Source organism: Micropterus salmoides, unplaced genomic scaffold, assembly GCF_014851395.1.
Source record: "Micropterus salmoides isolate LMB-PRFRI ecotype aquatic unplaced genomic scaffold, ASM1485139v1 Ms_hic_scaffold_11, whole genome shotgun sequence".
In the NCBI taxonomy this organism is placed as follows: Eukaryota; Metazoa; Chordata; class Actinopteri; order Centrarchiformes; family Centrarchidae; genus Micropterus; species Micropterus salmoides.
Window position 1 is genome coordinate 6687468 of NW_024040152.1, and position 19512 is coordinate 6706979.

At 38.8% G+C, this 19512-nt stretch overlaps 1 protein-coding gene across 3 annotated transcripts; it reads right to left on the bottom strand.

Moving 5' to 3' along the window:
- Positions 1-2: 2 nt before the first annotated feature.
- On the bottom strand, positions 3-18078 carry sept7b (septin 7b). 3 transcript variants are annotated; one of them, XM_038710608.1, is made up of 15 exons: positions 17941-18078; positions 17454-17455; positions 15766-15868; positions 14015-14121; positions 12050-12150; positions 11756-11890; positions 7953-8070; positions 7003-7095; positions 6800-6896; positions 6393-6444; positions 6045-6173; positions 4645-4665; positions 3072-3207; positions 1625-1767; positions 3-1265 (listed from the first exon to the last, which is right to left on the bottom strand). In XM_038710608.1, exons 1-15 carry the CDS (start codon positions 17978-17980, stop codon positions 1226-1228), a joined length of 1317 nt encoding a protein of 438 aa, XP_038566536.1. In that variant the 5' UTR covers positions 17981-18078; the 3' UTR covers positions 3-1225. The 3 variants fall into 3 exon arrangements, with proteins under 3 accessions (XP_038566536.1, XP_038566537.1, XP_038566538.1); XM_038710609.1 differs by having other exon boundaries at positions 15766-15865; positions 17941-18004; XM_038710610.1 differs by lacking the exon at positions 4645-4665.
- Positions 18079-19512: the final 1434 nt, after the last annotated feature.

Here is a 19512-nt window from a genome sequence, read left to right on the forward strand (position 1 = left end):
GCTCAATATCATCACAGGTTTATTAAGTGACTTTGTACAATACAAATGAAAAATAAAATTAAAAATACAGAGATGGAGTACATAGCCAAAGCTAACTGCGGTGTTGACTCTTCATTCCCCACTGATCGTTTCCGCAGAGTGATTGAAATTTTGTTTGTTTCATTTTAAAGCGTCCAGAATCACCGTTTTTTTGTGAAAACAGCGGATGCTGCTCTCAAGTCTCTGAGGAGTTTCTTACACATACAAAAGAAGTTATGACTTCAGCTGGCTCGGTATATATAAAAATAAACTAAAGTGAAATATAACACTTATGACATTATAAATGGTGGTCCAAGGCTAATGGAAAACGCTAAACACAGAGGAAGAAAGCATAACATTTCAGAAAAAAAGAAGCTGTAGCCATTTTTTAAATCTATAAAAAGGCCCAAGGTGCATTTTATTGTTATTCTTGATTTCAGGTTTTCCCCATTGACTGTCACACTGATCAGAGAAGGGTTAAGGGTTTACCAGATACACTCAAAAGAAATAAAATTAAAAGGATTAGTTAATGCCTTGTCCTCTTCTTACTTGAATACATGATGGAAGATCAGGTTAATTGTTCACTTACTGTTACTGTCGTTTTACCTGTAAACAAATAAAATTCACCAGAACGTGATTGTACAACAGTCAGACATGGGTATTTTTTTTGTCTGTGGTGCTCTCCATTGAACTGTACAAATCGGTCATTTAAAAGCAACCTTGGGAAGAAAAAAAAAAAAAAAAAAAAAAAAAAAGAGCAGCAAGTGGAGGCGGGGACAGTATTCAGTTATAACAACAACAACAATAATAATAATAATAATAACACCAATAATAATAATAATAATTAAAATAATATGGGTTTGGCCTTTCTTTGCCTCTCAAAAAATGGGGTTTATTCTTTTTGTGACATTCAGTCCCGAGGCAGCGGGGGGGGGGGGCTCTGTGGTGGTAGTTCTGCTTCACTGTAGACTCCCTCCACCTCCCCACATACCCCTTTCTAGTGGCGGGGAGCAGGAGCTCAGCTGTGCTGGCCGACAGAGCAGGGATGGGGGCAAGGAGGGGTGGAGAAAAGGGAGGGAAGGGAGAAGGAGGAGGAGGAGGAGGAGGAGGAGACGGTGGGGGATGTCAGTGCCACACACTGGTGTCCTGACTGGCAACGTTGGCAAACAGAAATAACTCGAGTTGGGGTGGTCCTGCTGACTGTCTTTTAAAAGATCTTGCCTTTCTTTTTGTTTTTCTCCAGAGTCCTGCAGAGAAGGAAAGACACACATGCTATAGAATCAGTAACTATATTTTAAATAATGTCAGCTCTTTTACTTTCAGATCTACTAGTAGCAAATCTATACACCACTTTGCAAGTTATGTTTGTAGGAAGTAAGATTAAAAAGGGATTGTTGAGGGAACAACAGATGTTCCGTCACTCCATTTTTCTGCTTATATGAGGAGGTGGCACTAATCCATCACTGCCCACCATTTACCCTCCACTGAAACTTACGGTCCACGTTAATCCCACAGTGCATGAATTTGAGCATGATACGGGAGCTTAAATGCTTGGGTGTGTGAAAACAGACACCATTAAACGTGTGACAGCGAGTGTTAGTTGTACCTGGAGGCCTCCAGCTTCTGCTGCTCCAGGCGCTGCTGGGTCTCCCAGTTTGCTCTCTCGTCCTCAAACACGCGTCTCTTCTCCTCCAGCTCCTTGTGCTGAGCCTCCAGGTTCTTCTTCATCTGCTCGTGACGCCGCTGAAGCTACAGAAAGAGAAAGGACAGAGAAGGAAGTCAGCACATTGTACCGAAATGCATGGTCACGTATGCAGCCAATAAATTCGAATACAGCACACAAATTGCAACACATGTGAACTACAGACAACAAGACCTCTTTAGTTACGCTGCATGCAGACGGGCCTTTAAACAGATAATAATGTAACTGAATCAAAGTGAAACCAAAGAGCCTCGTAGTGCTGTAATATTTTTGGCAGTTGAACAAAACCAGGTTGTAATGTGCAGGCTGATTTGACAGGGGCAAAAACTAATTCATTAATTAGTTGTCAGATGAGCACAAATGGCACAAATCAGCACTTCTTTTACACACTCTTCATGTAGAACTGTTAAAGGAGGAACCTCTTATCAACAGTGGAAGTCATGACTGGACAATATTCAAAGTTTAGGTATCAGCCAACCTGATGTAAACAGATAGCAGCAATGTTCTTGTCGCAGAACAACGTGTAGACCACAGCGTGCCAAAACATGGATCTATATATTCATATCTGGCTATCTTGTTTTCTATTTTATAAAAATAAGCTTGTAGTTTTGTTGCAATAATTATCTACACACATTGAAATTCTCTAAAAAAGATGTCAATAGATATTGTTTAACACTGACATGACTCAACAGTAGGGCTGGACGATATGGCCAAAAATTCGATAACGATAATTATTACGATAAATGTCAAATCCTTATTTCTTTTTAGTTTAAAGGCAGTTTTTTGCTCCCGAGTGAAAACTGAAGAAACCGGATGGTTAATTATGTGGTTTAACTTTTCTTTATGGTCAGAATGTGACAAATACTTGATGCCAAACAGGGGACCACTTAACAAATTTTCAACAAATATGATTTTCAGTCCCTTTTCCTCAACAAATAGAAAAATTAAGTGCTAATTTGTTTGTGATTCAAATGAATTAAACAAAATATTTATTGACAATTATATTGTTGAGGAAAATTATACTGCGATAATTATCATTATTGTTTTATTGCCCAGCCCTTCTCAACAGTCCTACAATCTGCACATTACACACATGTAAATTGCACTGACCTACAACTTAATTTCAGAGACAAATAAATAAAACACATAGGTAGAAAAAGGGGAACTCGCAAACAGGACATCCATTTACACCAATCAGCCACAGGTTCTCGTAAAGCTCACTCACACTTCTAACCGCTGAAACTACCACTAACACATCAACACAAAAGGAAGGAGCCCAGACTGAGAGTAACTTCACAAGGGAATGAAGTGCAGTATTCAGTAAACCAGGCATGTGTGTTGTGTGTTTTACCTCTGCTTCTGAGTCTTTGAGCTTCTGCACTTTTTCCTTCACCTTCATCTCAAATACTTGCTCCATTTCCATCTCCATCTTCTTCATCTTAGTCACATGCTCTCGCCTCTCCTCCTCCATCTGGGCCATGGGACTCCTGCATGAAGAGCATGTGAGAGCGCGCGCACGCACACACACACACACACACACACACACACGAAAACACGCACAAACACATACAGATTTAGACCAGCACTACAGGGCATTACCAGCGCCGACCCACTCATCAGTTTGCTGATACACTGTGAACAGTATAAATTCTGTCGGACTTTGTGACTGTTAAAAAAAATATATATAAATCTTATATTAGCAAGGTGTTTGCATGATTTCAGATTCGAAAACTTTACAGAAGAAAATATGACAAAGAGAAAGGAGGGAGCGTGTTTCACCTTTACCTGTTTTCACTAAACAGGTGAAAGTAAAATATGCAAAGTTTTTCCTCCAAGCGCTGACAGAAAGACAACAAACTGATGTAGCTCTGCACAAATCTCAAATTGTTTCATTACAGCATTGGGCCTCATTTCCCAAAGAACATGTTGGGGTTCAGCAGGGAAAACAGAAGAACGGGTAAAGGTTTAGGAAAGACAGGATCAAACAAGGCTGTGACAAGAACAGGAAACCAAACAAACCAGGAGAGATCTTTGAGAGCCAGAAGGAGGACCCAGAAGCTAATACAAGGAACCTGTGAACACTAACTGTTAGTGCTGGTGGTGGGTTAAATGTTAGTGGAGCTCACCAGGATATGTTGTTGCAGTGCAAGTGTACAGAGACCTGTCATGACATATGTGGAGAGACTATTTGTGATTACGAGGAATGTACATTCGGAAAAAGAGGGTTCAAGGACACAAAGGAGAAAACGATAAAACCTTAAAGCCAAGCAACAAACTAAAAAAGTCTTACAGTCAGGCTTTGTAATAATTTTCAATATTTAGGTTGACAACATCATTTTGTGATTACTAAGGCAAGGTTAGTAGCTAGGAATGTATACAATAACAACCGTAGAAAGAAAACAAAACTCTGTAAAGCTAAACTTGTGGATGAATGGTGCCCGCTTCACCCCTCTTTTAGGGGGACTTAACGTGTTAAACTCTTAAATAAGTAAATAAATGATACAAAAGACTTACTATGATCTAAGTTGTAGCTTTAAGTAATTTAAACATAAAGGAATTATGCTAATGTGGTGCACCTCATAATCATTATTAACCACTCCATATGTTTCATGTACAGGTCTCTGTTATTACTCCAAGCAGGACTAACATCAGCAGCAGGTGGAAGCAGCAATGAATACACCGGTGGAAAGACTGAAAGGCTTTGTTGGGGGAAAAAATGAATGCATCACATTGGTAGCTGTCAAACTATATTCACAAGTGTGGCAATTCACAGTTTTTCCTCCTGGAAATATCTACTGACAGGGGGAAGTCAGGAAGGAAAAGAAAACACCCAATTGCAGCCAACGGGGGAGAAAAAAAAAAGGGTACAGAAAAATGAACATCATATACAAGGGCCTCAAAAATAAGAAAAAATGACCACTTACATTCCTTCAACTGTGTCTTGTCTAAAAAAAAAACAAAAACACATACAACCAAACACACACACGCACGCACAGAAACACAACATGCGATAATGAGGTCATGCACTAAAATAAAACTACGGTCTTTTAGACATGTTCTGTGACTTCTTTACAGCAAATGGAAAACAGAAAGCTTGAAAAATATATGTCAGCTTTGTGAGCTGGGTGTCAAATACATTAGCTGAGTTGGGCAAACATTTAGCTGTGTGTTAGCATCAGCAGTGTGAGGCCTCCATTTAGCTGTAGGGCTAGAATTTTAGTGTGTGGGTTAGCCATTTGCTTGTGTCTACATGTATGAGAAAGCAGCATGGTGCTTTGAATGAAAATCAATGGCATGTTTTATGCAAAGTAGTACAGTGAGAGGCTATGACAAAAGCAAAAATCACTGAGCGTTTGTCAAACATCACAAACAGAGAAGAAATGGGCAATGAATGAAGTCCCCCAACTTAGACTTTTCCAGTTACATGGAGCCTAAATACTTAAAGAAATGAGGACAGAAGTCAATGTGACAACTCAGCCTGCAAATCACTGGCAACAGGCCAATTATATTCAAGGTTTAAGACCTTGTTTATACCACACGTATGAAAGTATGATGGAAAACCAATTTTCAGTATTATAAAGCAGTATATAACACTAATTCCCAATGATGTAAATAATTAAGTTAATGTGAGCAGCATAAACTGGATGGATGGATTACCTCATTTAAAATGATTCATTCTTTCATGTTAATTTCAGTTTTTTGTCGGAACATCACACCCGGCTGCTGAAAACAATACCACTTTTAGTTTAGAAGTGTATAACAATTCTGCCCATCATCGGGTCCTAAAACACTTTTTCACTATTTTTCATCAGACTTTTTAATACCTTCTGTGGTTGTTTTTGGAAGAAACTGAATTCAATGCCTTTTCAGATTTTTCAAGACCTGCATGTACCCTGTTTAACAAATGTGTCCCACTTAGTTTAGCACATCCATGTGTGAAAAATTACACCCCTTAAAAGCCCACAAAACTTACTCTATCCAATATACAATAAGAAATGGAGGGCCAATCCCAACACACTGTGAAAGATCTGTATCTGTATGAATAACTTCCATTCAGAACACTGAAATGACATCCTAAATAGCCTTCAGGTAATCACTGGTTCTGTCCTGGTTGAGGAGAGAAGCAAATATCTGCAGCATTTGATTGGTGATACAGTAATCTCCCAAACCTTAAAAGGCTTGTAAAGTAGCTTAATAAACCAAGGACAATTCAGAGGTCCTGTTCTATTCTACACAATCTAAGTTGCAGCTAAAAATAAGGCTAAACTTCTCATGTCTGCCTCAACTACAACTGATTTCTCAGTGTACTTTTTTCCAGACTTACTTGGTGGACAGTTGACCTTTCACCCTGTTGTTGTCCACACCATTGTAGGTGACAGCAGCCAGCTTCCTGCTGCGGTAGTTTTCATAGTGGACGTTGTTTGTCACATCCTTCAGGTCCTGCATGTGAGTTCTAGGGTTGGACGACAAAGAATTCAAAGTATTTTAAATGCCCTCTGAGTAATGTTTCAACTGCTCTTTCAGATCCAACACAATCAAACAACTGATTTTCATTTATCCTTTTATACAAAAAAGATAAATTAACCCATCTTTATAGAGTCTTTGTTTATTAAACTGCCTGGTTGATTGAAGTGTTTATTAATGGTAAATGATACAGATTTTTTTTAAGTACCTGATCAGCATATCCCTGAGGATGGTAAAGTCGCAGTGGTCACTGTTTTCAACTAGAATGGAAAACAAGAAGTCAGTCAGCCAATTATCAGGAGGAGGAAAAAAATAACCTTGTTACATCTTGTGTCTGATGCACTGAACAATGCAGGGAAACATAGGAACATAAGTACGGTTCAACTCCTGTTTTCAGGAATGCTGTCCTGTCATGACGCTTTGAAAAGTTACACAAGAACTTTTCTAACATGTTGGATACAGACACAATATTCTTACAGTTTTATATTGGTATATTTTTAAGTCTTACTTTTTTATTGATTGCTCACATTCATTTGCATCACTTCTTTCTATTCCTTTAACTGAATTTCAGCAGTAGGCATTTCTCACTGTGGCAAAATAAGTTGACATTGATACCTTCTGCAACACCCCAGGGGTATTGTCTCCCTCTGACCCTCTTGCTGTTCACCTCAATGATGGTGTTGCTTCCTACTACAGCAAGTGGCAACTTCTCCTGGCAAAAGAATAATATTTAGCATTATTAATACAAGTACATGAGTGTGGGTTTGTAACAAACTAGTACACTTTTGTGATATGAAATGTCTGTTGACATACAGTACCTTTATTTTTTTGACCAGCCTGTTCTCTTCTTCGTCATCCGTCTCAGGAAACTCGTAGATCTTGATTTTGTGCTCTTGGATTTCCCGCATGATCTGGCAGAAAAAGAGAAGATCTTTTAGAAACTTCTGGCAGAGCTAATTGGAAATGGCTAATCAAAACAGGTACCACCTGTAGTCTAATGTTCTTTCATAATATCTACTAAAACCCTTGTAAAGGCTACAGTACAAACATACAGTTTTAGTTGATACATTGTAATATGAATCCACCAATGTGTCCCTGAGCACGCCTCTGACATATAAAGCATTTTAAGTCGTTTTGGATAAAAGCATCAGCTAAATGAATGACACTCAAAATTGCTAATTTGTTTGTGGTAACGTGTGTCGCAATCTGATATTGAGAAATGTTATTATGTGACACTAGATGCAACCCATTGTTGTGGTTTCAAGAGCTATATTAACTTACAAATCAGTTTCATTCTGCTCATCTCATCTAGTGTTAATATAGTTACTTTATAGAGTAAACGGGCTTATTGGCACAGTCAGTTATAGCCTAACTTGATGCTGAAGATGCCTTTTTGTTGTGGACAACATGGTTAAAACGGAAGGTTCTAATGTAACCTGATATGTTCCTAATTTAAAAGAAGAAGTTAACAGACGCTGATGTGTACCAACAATGCGTGTAATAAAGCATATCACACAAAAGCACATTGCAAAATGGAACTGTTTGCAATGCTCCTACTTAGAGAAGCTATTAATATTTCCTTTTGTACTTATACGCATGAATAATTCACAGACAACGTTCACACAGTGCAAGGGATCGTTGTACAAACATCTAAGAGGGTTTGCTTTATTTGGGTTTGCTTCATGATGCACATTTTCTCCAACATGACCACAGTAGAAGCTCTTGGATACGTTTTCTGCAGTAGTATGCAGCTGTGGAAACCACTGACCTGTTTCTTGAACTGTTGGCATTCCTCTGGGGTGAGGGTGTCTGCTTTGGCGATCAGTGGGATGACATTGACTTTCTCGTGCAACCGTTTCATGAACTCAATGTCCAAGGGCTTTAGTCTGCATGGAGATAAAGATATAGCTTTACATGTAGTTCAGCTGGATACTGCAAACAGTGTCAAATCATTTTGAATCACTCTGTACCTTGTACAGAGTATGTAGTATTGATTTTCCAGCCAGTCTAATACATTTAAGAACAAATTTACTCCTCTGCTATACTGACTCCTTTGTCATTATGGCAGTAAATGGGATATTTTAGGGCCGACTGGCTTTTGGATTTCCATTTGATCACAGTTTCTTGGTTGGCTTTTCCTTAGACAACCCAAGGAGAAATAGAGCTAAACCAAATATAGAAAAGTATCTGTGATGCCTGACTGATGTTTATAATGTCCACAGAAATTACCTTGTAGTCGTGACAAAGTGTTGCTATTCTTGGCTGTTATTGAGCTCAATAAATAACATTTGACATTAGTGAATTATTGAGCTAAAACTTTGCGTTTAATTTTATATTTTGTTATAAAATGTAATTTAATCTTGGATTATTTGAAGGCACAGTGGAAATATCCCTCTAAGTCAAACTCTGCCCTGAAGCAGAATATGATGCTGCCAGTATGAAGGGTGGGATGCATGTTGCCACGTTGCTAACGGCCATGCAGGTCAATATACAACACAGTTCTACATTGACATACTAACAAACTGAATGCAACAGCTGATAACAAGTGTTTTTATCTGAAATACTGGTTCTCCATTTGTCAGATTAAATGTACTGAAGATCCTACGAACATGATTGACAGGTGACATAATAGATGGTGCTGCAAATACAGTGGGCATGATAAACTTTTATAATAAACCTATAATGACAGCTGGTCCATGGAGCAGTCACATATACAGCCGCATGCCCTTTGTTCAACAAACACCACATCACTAACAGAAATGAGTAGACAGATAGTTCAGTTCATTGCTAAATGTTAGCTGATATCAATATTTCATAGCTGTATTGTATCAGCAATATCTAGTATTTCAATATAACACATTAAATGATGTAAACTAAAATAAAACCAGCCATGAAGGTCTACAGTTTTCACTGCTTTGACCCTACACAAACTGACAAGGAGAATGTGCTGTTCCCAAAACATCAATCTCACGTGTGACTCAGCATCTGTCAGGCTAAACATGTCCTAGACCTATCTTTTTACAGAACAGGGACCAATATAAACCCCAAACAAGCACAATATATAGGGATGTACCGAAATGAAAATTCTTGTCCGACCCAAGCCAAAGCCGGTTCTCATATCGCGTAACAAAGACTTCACAGCCTCTCTTCGGGTAGGATTCTCATACTGCAACACTCGTCTTTGTAAAAAGAGAAAATGAAAAGATAAAGTCGCTACTCTGCCTGTCAGCTCGCACTGGTCCGTTTTTAAGTGGATTTACCATAAAAGCTTGAATATGTGTGCACTCCAAATTTAGTTGCAGCTAGCTTAATCGGCTTCTCACAACCGAGTAACAAACACGCAAAGCTGTTCAGACCATTTTTTTGCCTTTTCTAAGAAGTCAGCCACAGATGGAGTGGATGTGCTATGAGAAAATTCAGCAGAACAGTGTCTGCAAACAGCTACCTGACATAAAAAGAATATAACAACTAAATTAGATGTCAAAATGTGTATTGAAACAGTACTGTTACACCAAAAATAACTTACTTACCAATAGGGCAATACTTAATTATTTTCATTATCCCTTGATCAGCCAATGTGTTAAATTAGTCGTTTGGTCTATATATTATAAATTTATATCTCTCACAACTTTACAAAGCCAAAGGTCTCTTAATGTCTTGTTTTGTCTGGCTGTTTAATATGATATATGACAAAGAGAAGAGGCAAATCCTCCTCAAATTTCAGAAGTTGGAACTTGAGAAACTGCAATTTTTCTCAACAATTATTATTTTTGACTGAACAGCCAAAACAGCTTCAGATTATTAATTCTGTCGATCGATAAATCATTTCAGCTGTACGTACTGATGTTCACAATGTCAGAAAACATCTCTAATAATTGGGTTCCACCACAGTTTTAGGGAAGGCCCTGTTTAATGATTAATGACCGTCCTCAAATCTTTAAGAAAACCAGTCACCAGAGATCAGCTGGGAGCTCGATGTCCAGACTGTCTCTCATTGTTGGAGGTCATTGTGCTGCTGCGTGAGAGCAGTCAGCTGGTGTTATGAGGGGATGCTCTGTGCGTGTACATATGCTGCCCATCCTCAAGGCTAGTGTGAGTACAGAACACACGCTTGTACAAACACAATGTCTCACAGAGGACAGACAAAAACACAAGGACAAGGGAGGACAGAGGCTTCTTCCTTGTTTAGACTAACTTACAGTCAACAGCTTTAAAAGCATGTGAGTGCACAATGAAGATATGTATGTACACAAATTCAGTATCTCGACACAAACACAAAAAACATCCTGCCCTAAAATGGCAAACACCATAAGCTCCTTTTGGACTTCTTCAAGAGCTCTGGGCTACGCTTTCATATTAGCATAATTTTTAAACCCATAAAAGTATTTAAATGAGTTATCAGCTTTTTTTACTCTGGAAACAACAAGTTTTTCAATTTCACTACTCCCACACTTTCTGCTCTTTGACTGAATTGTGCATCACACAAGACACGTACACATCTTAAAATAAGCACAAGCTGAGCACATCTGATCAGTGAACTAACTATAGAGGTTCTGGTTGACTGTGAATAATATTATTAATACTATTAATTGTCCACACGGTCATCTCTATGAAATATTTAACAATCTGTATCATCTGCTGGGCATTTTGCCAGATTCTTCCTGTACTGCTTCTGCCCCCACCCTCCCTTTTTACAAGCTCCAAGTTTTAACCCTTATTTTGCAAGACAAGCTGAGTCACATGATAATTTACAGCAATGGCCTGCAGGAGTAGTTGTAGGAGCTAGAGTAAGACAACACACATATTTACTGCACACACTCACGAGCTGCCCGGCAGGACCACAGCTTCATGCTGCGTGCCACTTAGCTGCTCCAGAAGCAGTGGGCAGTTTAGCACCTTGCTGAATTGTTAATTTATTCTTGTATATTTTTATATTGTCAATTTATATATTTATGTACACAATATTCTCTTCCGTTGCAATACGTCTACACAACACAAACCCAGAATAATGTACATGTAAATATTAGCAACGTTGTTCTTTCTCTGCAAAGCGTTATTTTTCTCTATTCTTTTTAATATTCTTTTATAACTTGCATTGTCTATTCCATATTTATATATTTCTACATTTATTTATGTCAACTGTATGTTTGTTTACATGTGGCACCTTATCACCAAAGCAAATTCCTCGTGTGTGTAAAACACTACTTGGCAATAAAGTTCCTTCTGATTCTGAAAATGCAAAAGAATAGGTGCTTTATCGGCAACCTTTTCCTGGATTTTCCATACTGCACAGGGATCTGAACCCGCAACCTTCACTTCCTGTCACAAACTAGCTCCTCTGACCGTCCGGGCACTCTTGACCTCTCATGTCCCTTTCACTCTCTTCCTCTCACTGTTCCCCCCCTCCTATTCCAACCTTTTCCTTTATCCAGCCCTATTCATTCTTTTCTTCCTTTCTAGTGTCAATTCAAGAGCTTGATCCTCATTGGATCTGCCCATTCTAACAACATGGTTGTTATAGGGTGCTCTGAATAAAAGCACTCACAAAATGAACTTGTCTCCCAGACTCACCCGTGTCCCGAGGGGGCGATGAAGTACAGGCAGCAGTGGATTCGGCTATCGGGCATTTGTCGTCTATTCACTCGGGATTCTGAGTTCAGGTAGTCTTCAAACTTGCTGTCTATGTGGTCGATGATTGGCTGCCAGCTGCATAATACAAATTACATATTCCGTAAAGAAACCATTTCCCACAAAGTCCCACAAGTATCCGCTGAATTAGTAATGTTGCAGGGTATTTTTGACATTATATTTATTATAAATGAAGGAATAGTATCTGTGCTGAGCTGAAGCTGTGGCAATACTTACCAGTTGCTGTTGTCAACAGCATCTCCGAACCCTGGGGTGTCAACTATTGTGAGGAGCAGTTGGACACCGCCTTCCTTTATTAAAACTTTGGACTGCTCCACCTGACACAGGAGAAAGAATGAAGGGCACATTGTGTTTATTTCTGCCACAAACTGGGACTTTGAAACCAAAACATTTAATAAAAATAAATGAAAACACAATATGGGAGGATGGGTGTGAAATCATACATTTCAAATAGAAAACACTTCAAGCTAGCAGCATGTAACAACACGCCATCTCACACTGTGCTATTAGTTAACTATGCTGAGAAACCTGAGAAGCATATAGCAGATAGCGATACTGTCAGTCAGAAACCAGAAAGATAAAATGCAGCACTTGAGGCACTCAAGGTTCAGGACAACGTTGTCTAATTAAAGAATGTGGCATTTATGGCAGCAGCTGAGTTTGATTTGTTTAAATCAACATGAGACAGTTTTACTGCATGTCTTTAATGAGTCAAACATCATCACAGTGTGGTAAAAATATTTTTTTCCAAATCATGTCAGCTGTATCTAATTCTAAAAAGCCAAATGAAAATAAATCTAAAAGTAACACACTTTTCTTATCTTTACAATATTCAGATTGATGTTTGCTAATGTTAAACCTAAGGGTTAACTAGTTCCATGTTCTTTGTTGATCAGTTCGCATGACTTACGGTGGGAAATACGTAGATAATTCTTTGTTTTTAACAGATGAGGTTATTTGCCACTGTAACACAGTGTTTTGTGCAAAAGAGAAGAGGCACATTTTCAGTGCATTCATGTAGGTTTTCATTAGGACGCACCGAAATGAAAATAATGAAAAACTTTCCTGAATACCGAACACAGTTTTTCCGAGTTTTTTGCAATTTTTTTTTTACCATTGCATAAATTAAATAGTCAAAATGTCCTTTTTACTCAGTGTTTCCCACAGGACTTTGGTGGGTGGGTCCGAGGTCCGAGAGGATCCGGTAAAGTAAATTACATGTGTCAATTTACTTGGTGGTTCTCATGTCGCGTAACATGAAGACTTCACAGCCTCTCTTCAGGTAGGACTCTCATACTGCAACACTTGTCTTCGTAAAGAGAAAAACTTACAGGATAAAGTCGCTAACCTGCCTGTCAGCTCACACTGGACCAGTGGTTTCAGTGGATTTACCAGAAAGGTTTGAATACGTGTGCACTCCAAATTTAGGTGCGGCTAGCTTAATCGGCTTCTCACAGACGAGTGACATAAGCCCTCAGAGTGGTTCAGACCGTTTTTTTTGCCTTTTCTAAGATGTCAACCACAGGTTAAGTTGATGTGCTAGGATACAATTCAGCAGAACAGTGTCTGCAAACGGTGATTTTTGCTTCCACACTGCTGACATGTCAACGCAATTGTTCGGTAAAACTTATAAGGTCTTTTGATTTATTAGACCAAACCCTGAAAGTGCATTTTTTGGCAGATTAATTTAGGTTGCTGAACATTTGTTATACCTAGTTTTCATAATAATGTTTTTTTTGTTAATGGCCCTGTTGCTGCTGTAACTGTTAAACAGCAAGCCAAGAAACTTAAGTTAACTGTGTTCATCTTAAGAGATTCTAAGGCAGTGACTTGGGAGCTACAGAGTTAAGAAGACATTGAAAACTATGTAGGCATTTTGTCATGAAAACAGAAGTGCTATGATTCACAACACATCTATGTGTTGGTTATCTGGCCACATTTTCAAATAAAACATCAAAATGATGGCTTAGATAGCTGTCAAAGCTGTTGGTGGTTTAGAGATTCATACTAGCCACAGCTGAAATGTAACAGCAGATCACTGTTGTTAATTTTAACAGTGCCATTTGCTGTAGTGCTGTAGATAAAAAAAACTGTGGCTATTTCACCTCTGTATCTGCTTGGGGTTTTAATACGGTATGCTACATCTCAGCTCAAAGATAATATTTATTTGCCAAAATGTACCTGTACAGTCTTCTTGATTCGATGGGAAGGTCCTGGATACTCTGCTGAATAAAGGTCTGTTAGGAACAGAGAGTTGATCAACGTGGATTTGCCCAACCCTGACTCACCTGGAAAAAAGCAAAAGCAGAAGACAAATCAGTACTTCAGGAACAGTGTGACCTGTACTCTTCATGTTATAGTTCAAGAATGTAAAGCATTGAATTACTTGGAATAAAATATTTAAAATGTATAGTACAAAATCCAATCCCCTTGCAATATATCCACATAAAGATCACGGTTGATATCCTAAAGACAATTAAAGGCCATGTGTCTATCCAAGGACGCAACTGACATTTGCCTAAGACATTAATCCATTTGGGTCGACAGTTAAAAGGCTAAGGAAACAACAGACAATGGCTCTTGTTATGTGCAGCTGACTGGCTGTGTGGTCTGGGTGGCTTCTCAAGCTTGGTTGACCATTGTGTGCCCGGTTTCCAAGCGCCCAATGAAAAGGATCATTAGTTGAAATGACCAATGACATTGCCTGCATTGGCGGTTGGCCACAAGTCAATATTTAACAAGCCACCATTTACACCAGCGACACAGTCAAAAGCGCGTGGAGCTTGTGTTCCATTTTTTTGTCGTACATTTTATGCATGGAATGGTTTGGGTATGTGCTTGTTAAATTTACTGCAATCTCAAGTGATGACAGGCCTATGAAATGTGCTGCTTTGCAATGTGTGAACTGAACAGGTTGCTGGGTCATGTGTTTCATGAGGCATGGGCAGACGTGCCAGTCACTGCTGGTGATACCAGTCCCATCTCTCTCCTTCCCTTCCTCCATCTTTCATCCCGCTTCCCTCTTTCACACCACACTGGTGACGCATTGCGTTGCACGGCGGGGACATGTGGGCTCGCAGCTCATCAGAGCCAAGAAAATGTGTGTATGTGTGTCCATGCAAGAGGGTGATACCATAAGAACAATGGCAAGCATTTAACTATCAACAAGCCCAGAGGACCTCCTCTACTTTCCTTGTTGCTAGATGCAATGCCAGTTGTATTGTTTCTGAAATTATTCCCAAAATGAAGCTATTTGTTGCAAAGACATCAAAGCATTCACAGTTTCCAGAGGATCACTGCAGAGAACAGGAACAAGAAAAATCTAAATACCTTTTATGAGGATGTTCTAAAGTAAGTATCTAATAACTGCAATGAAAACACTGCAAATGTATCAGCAGTACAGTAAGCAAAATCCTGTAGAAACAAAGCGTTGTGGAAGCAATGGGGTATGCGCTATTCTTAGAGTCTTGCTGGGTACAAATTCTGCCGGTCCCATCACAGGAAATGGTTTTGACCCGAGGAAACATTTTCCCTCCAAACAGGGACTGATCGGCCGAGGAGGATCTTGGCCCAGTGACAACCACCACACCAAAGCCTTTTAAAAGGATGTCTGCATTTTTGATTCGCTGAGTGCAGCCCTAGATAAACCCATCCCAAATGTTTCTGTTCTGGGAGACAGTGTCAATGACCTGACATCAAGATAACTTCCACTAAGAGAAATGCAATGGCCCCCCTCTTCTCTGACTGAGGAATTAACACTACAAAACTGAGAGCATGTCCCTTGTGTTTCAATATGGCTGCACACACACAATCTCTCTCTCTCGCTCTCAAAAACCACAGTGAAGGACTTTAAATGCCAACCACAATAAATACAATGAAATGATTCATATGAAACAAGGGCAAACAGAGGCCTAAGCAGCGTGTGTTCTTACCAACGACCATCAGGGTGAACTCAAAGCCCCTCTTGACAGACTTCCTGTACACTTGGTTGGGGAGGCTTGCAAAGCCAACATATCCTTCCAGATTCTTTTGCTGCTGTAAGACAGTAAAAAAAAGACACACATCAAAACCATTTAGGAATCTTTCAAGCCCGCAAAGCTTAAAATTAAAATTTTATTATAAATTTGTGCTATTCCCACACTGCTAAACCTGATATACACTCCCAATCGTCTAATTACCTGAACCCCAATGTTCCCTTATATGCATTCAAAGTCAGACAAAACATTTTAACAGTTTCACTTACTTACTTTACAAAACTAAATCAGACTTACATTCAGTGAAATATCCAAATCCAAGATGCCATCATTAAATCAAATGGAAATATTCTAGATGCTTGTTCTGCATCATGTCATAGGTTTTAGGGCACAGATGGTTAACTGGAGGTTTTTGAGATCTTAAGTAAAACTCAAAATTATGTCCTGCAGAGCTGCATGTCCTTACATAATTGTCGAAAACAATACTGTCCAGTTACTTAAAGCATAGAGATCATTTCTATACTCACAGCTGTTTTGTGTAGATCAGTATAATGCAGTCCAAATGTGCAGGAAAAGCCAGCATTTCCAGGGTCAGAAAGCAAAGGGAGAGAGCACAAAAACAAAAAAAAAGCAACAGAGAATCAATCTCAGGCCATCTGACAAACAAACCATTCTGTCTTCAGATTCAGCTTCACAAGCTGAGAAGCCTGGGGCAAAATGATTCATGATCTGGGTTACTGTAACAACACAGACATTTGGCCAGCGTGGTACATATTCCACTCCACTTGCTCTTTTAATGTCAGTAGTACCATAAAGCAGGGTCCATTCACTGATGCAGCTTTTTCTTTTCGCCTGTGGGTACTAGAAGAGGATTTCTGCATCTTACGAAGCACCTCCCGCCTACTATCAACAGCCCACATGTCTTCTATGTGACACTATGATTTAATATGCTGATTTGCCTACAGGATGTACAGTTTAATCTCAGCAGCATCCTACTGCTTCAGTTTGTCAATCATATTGGGATTTTGCAGACAGGTCACCTAGCAAACCCTCACCAGTCATCTTTTATGAGAGCTGAATTTTCAAATCTGAAAAACCTGAGAAGAAAATGCGAGAAGCATAATTTTAAAATGACAGCTGTCAGTTTCCTTTCCGGCTTTGTGTGTTCTGTTAAAAGGAAGTGGTGGCAGGTGGAGGACTAAGCTACAGTTTGCTTGTGCAGATTTTAAGAGGCTCTCCTCAACTCACAGTTTGTCGTTTCAGTTTGAAAGAAACACCAGGTTCAGTATTGTGACTAATATGTCACAGTCTGAAGCTAATGAACATTGAAGTCAAACATGAACTCTGAGGTACTAGATCTTCTGTAATCCAGATTAGATGGCTGGCGTCGCCTTTTTATACCTAACCGTTCTCCATCTTCCTGGTTTGGCTTTGACTGTCTAACCTAGATGCTCCAAATATGGCAGTTTAATCAAATTATTGATCACACGCTAATGCAGCCCCCATCTCCCCGTCATTGTCCTCCGAGTTAAAAATATTTTTAAAGGACAAATGTAAAGCTAGCTACAGTGACTGTATTCCGCATAATGTGACACTTTTAAACGTCATTTAACAAAAGGTCTAAGAGCCGAGTACAAATCCAGTACAGCTCTCATCCGTTCCATGCTGTTTCCCCATAGGTTCAAAGAAGTTAGCATTAACGTGAGCTGTTTAATCCAACATACGTTACCTAGTTAGTCAAATTACTAGTATTTGTATACAAGCTATAAAACAAGTGAATGTCACCCTAACAGGAGCGTGGACGTGGTTTATTATGTTAGCTCTCATAACACACACAGAAACGTTTACTGAAGTACTTTGCTAAAGAGCCAAAAGACAGGAAATGACACTCCCGTTAGGTTTTGCAGGGTGCTAGCGAAGCTCAGGCTAACAATTAGCTTGCTAGCTAGTAGCAACCCATCCAACTGGAGTCGAACGACTGGGCGTTGGTTGCTCAGACAACTACAGAAGCCAAAAAGCAGCAAAGCCGAATTATTCAAATATCGAATCGAGTTCAACACAATAATCAAGGTCGGAGTTTACAACACAGGTTTCTGAATAATTCGTGACAGGATCTGACTACAGCAGTCTCACCCATAACGTTGACGCTCCCTGCCGCCTCAAAACCGATCATTCACAAGCCGACATTCCCCCTTCTCGCTACTTTTTGCTGGAGCTACGCACTATGAGGCACGCAACGCTTGCCGCGCTCAACGAATCTACGCAGAAAGACTGACGTACATTCTACGTGAATCTCAAAGGGAGGCACGCTCCAGTCTCGCGATAACTTGTGATTCCTTTGACTCTTTGTGTGTACTCGCGATAACAACCAGTTTGATTTTCAAGAGGAACACTTTTTGTATGTGGATTTTTTTTTCTTTTTGAACATGCTAAACTAATTACATCTCTCACCGTGTCTCCATTGTCTTACTGTTTAAATACGGAAGGGGCCTGATTTGGTCACGTAGCGTTAGTTGAATACGCCCCCCCCCCCCCCAATTTTATTTATCATAAATTACAATAATAATCAGATACATACAGATAACCAATACAATGTCAGAGAGCCCATACATACCACATAAAATATCCATACACAAAAATACCTCTATGAACAAACATACATAAACTTTTTCCTTATCATTATCAGATAGCAAACAAATGTAGAAAAAGTGATAAAGACATAACGTTATAGAGAAGTAAACAAATGCAGTATACAAATTCATTATACAATAACAATGGACAATAGAGGATAAAGTAACCAATATAGTGTCAAGGAAGCTCATCAAATACACATCTATAAATCTGTGGCTTTTCTTATAGTTTATCAGGGAAGGGGATTTGAGAAGTGACATTAGTTGAAGTAAGTTGCTGATGTGTTGCCATTTTTTCATTATTAGTGGCAGTTAATTAATCATATGTATGTGTTAGGTTGTGTTTGTGGGTGTATTACTCAACTACAAGTAGCAGCCTAGTCAATGCTATTCCTGAGGCTTTGACAAATCTGAAATAAACGACTGTTTCAATATTCTACTGTAACTGCTAATCTCTTTGTTGATAGTACAATTTCTCAGATGTGACAACTAAATTTTGAGGTCATTAATGACAAATGACTTCCTTTGAAAATAAACATTTTGTCTCAAAGATTTTCAAGAGTGGACACCTTCAAAGTTCAAACGTGATTTCTATCATTTAGGTTGTTTCCTCAAATGAAAGAGATTCATTTCAAAACAATTAATGATATTTTTCCATGCAATGAATTTTTATGAGTAAGATTTAGCTAATTAATATTTCAATATATGTACATCTTTTCTATCGCTGTAATATTGTTTTGGGATAGAATATATGATTGGTTAGGTGCAAAGAATGTAATGCCTGGTTTTGATTACCATGATGTTATGTTTGGTTGTTTTATGGAAAATAAAGACATTGAGTTCATCTGTAATAATATTTTATTATAGCCTATAAGTCTAGATTTTTTTTAAAGTTGCCAAAAGTTTTCTAGCATTTACTAATGACTTGAAGAATTTTTTTTCATTCATTGAAAAAGCCTTAGTGCCTCAAGACTTTCTCAGTTACTTACATTGTATTTTGATTAAAATCCCTTAATATTATTATTAATATATTATTATTTTTTATATATTCATGTTTGTTAAATTTATTTATTTT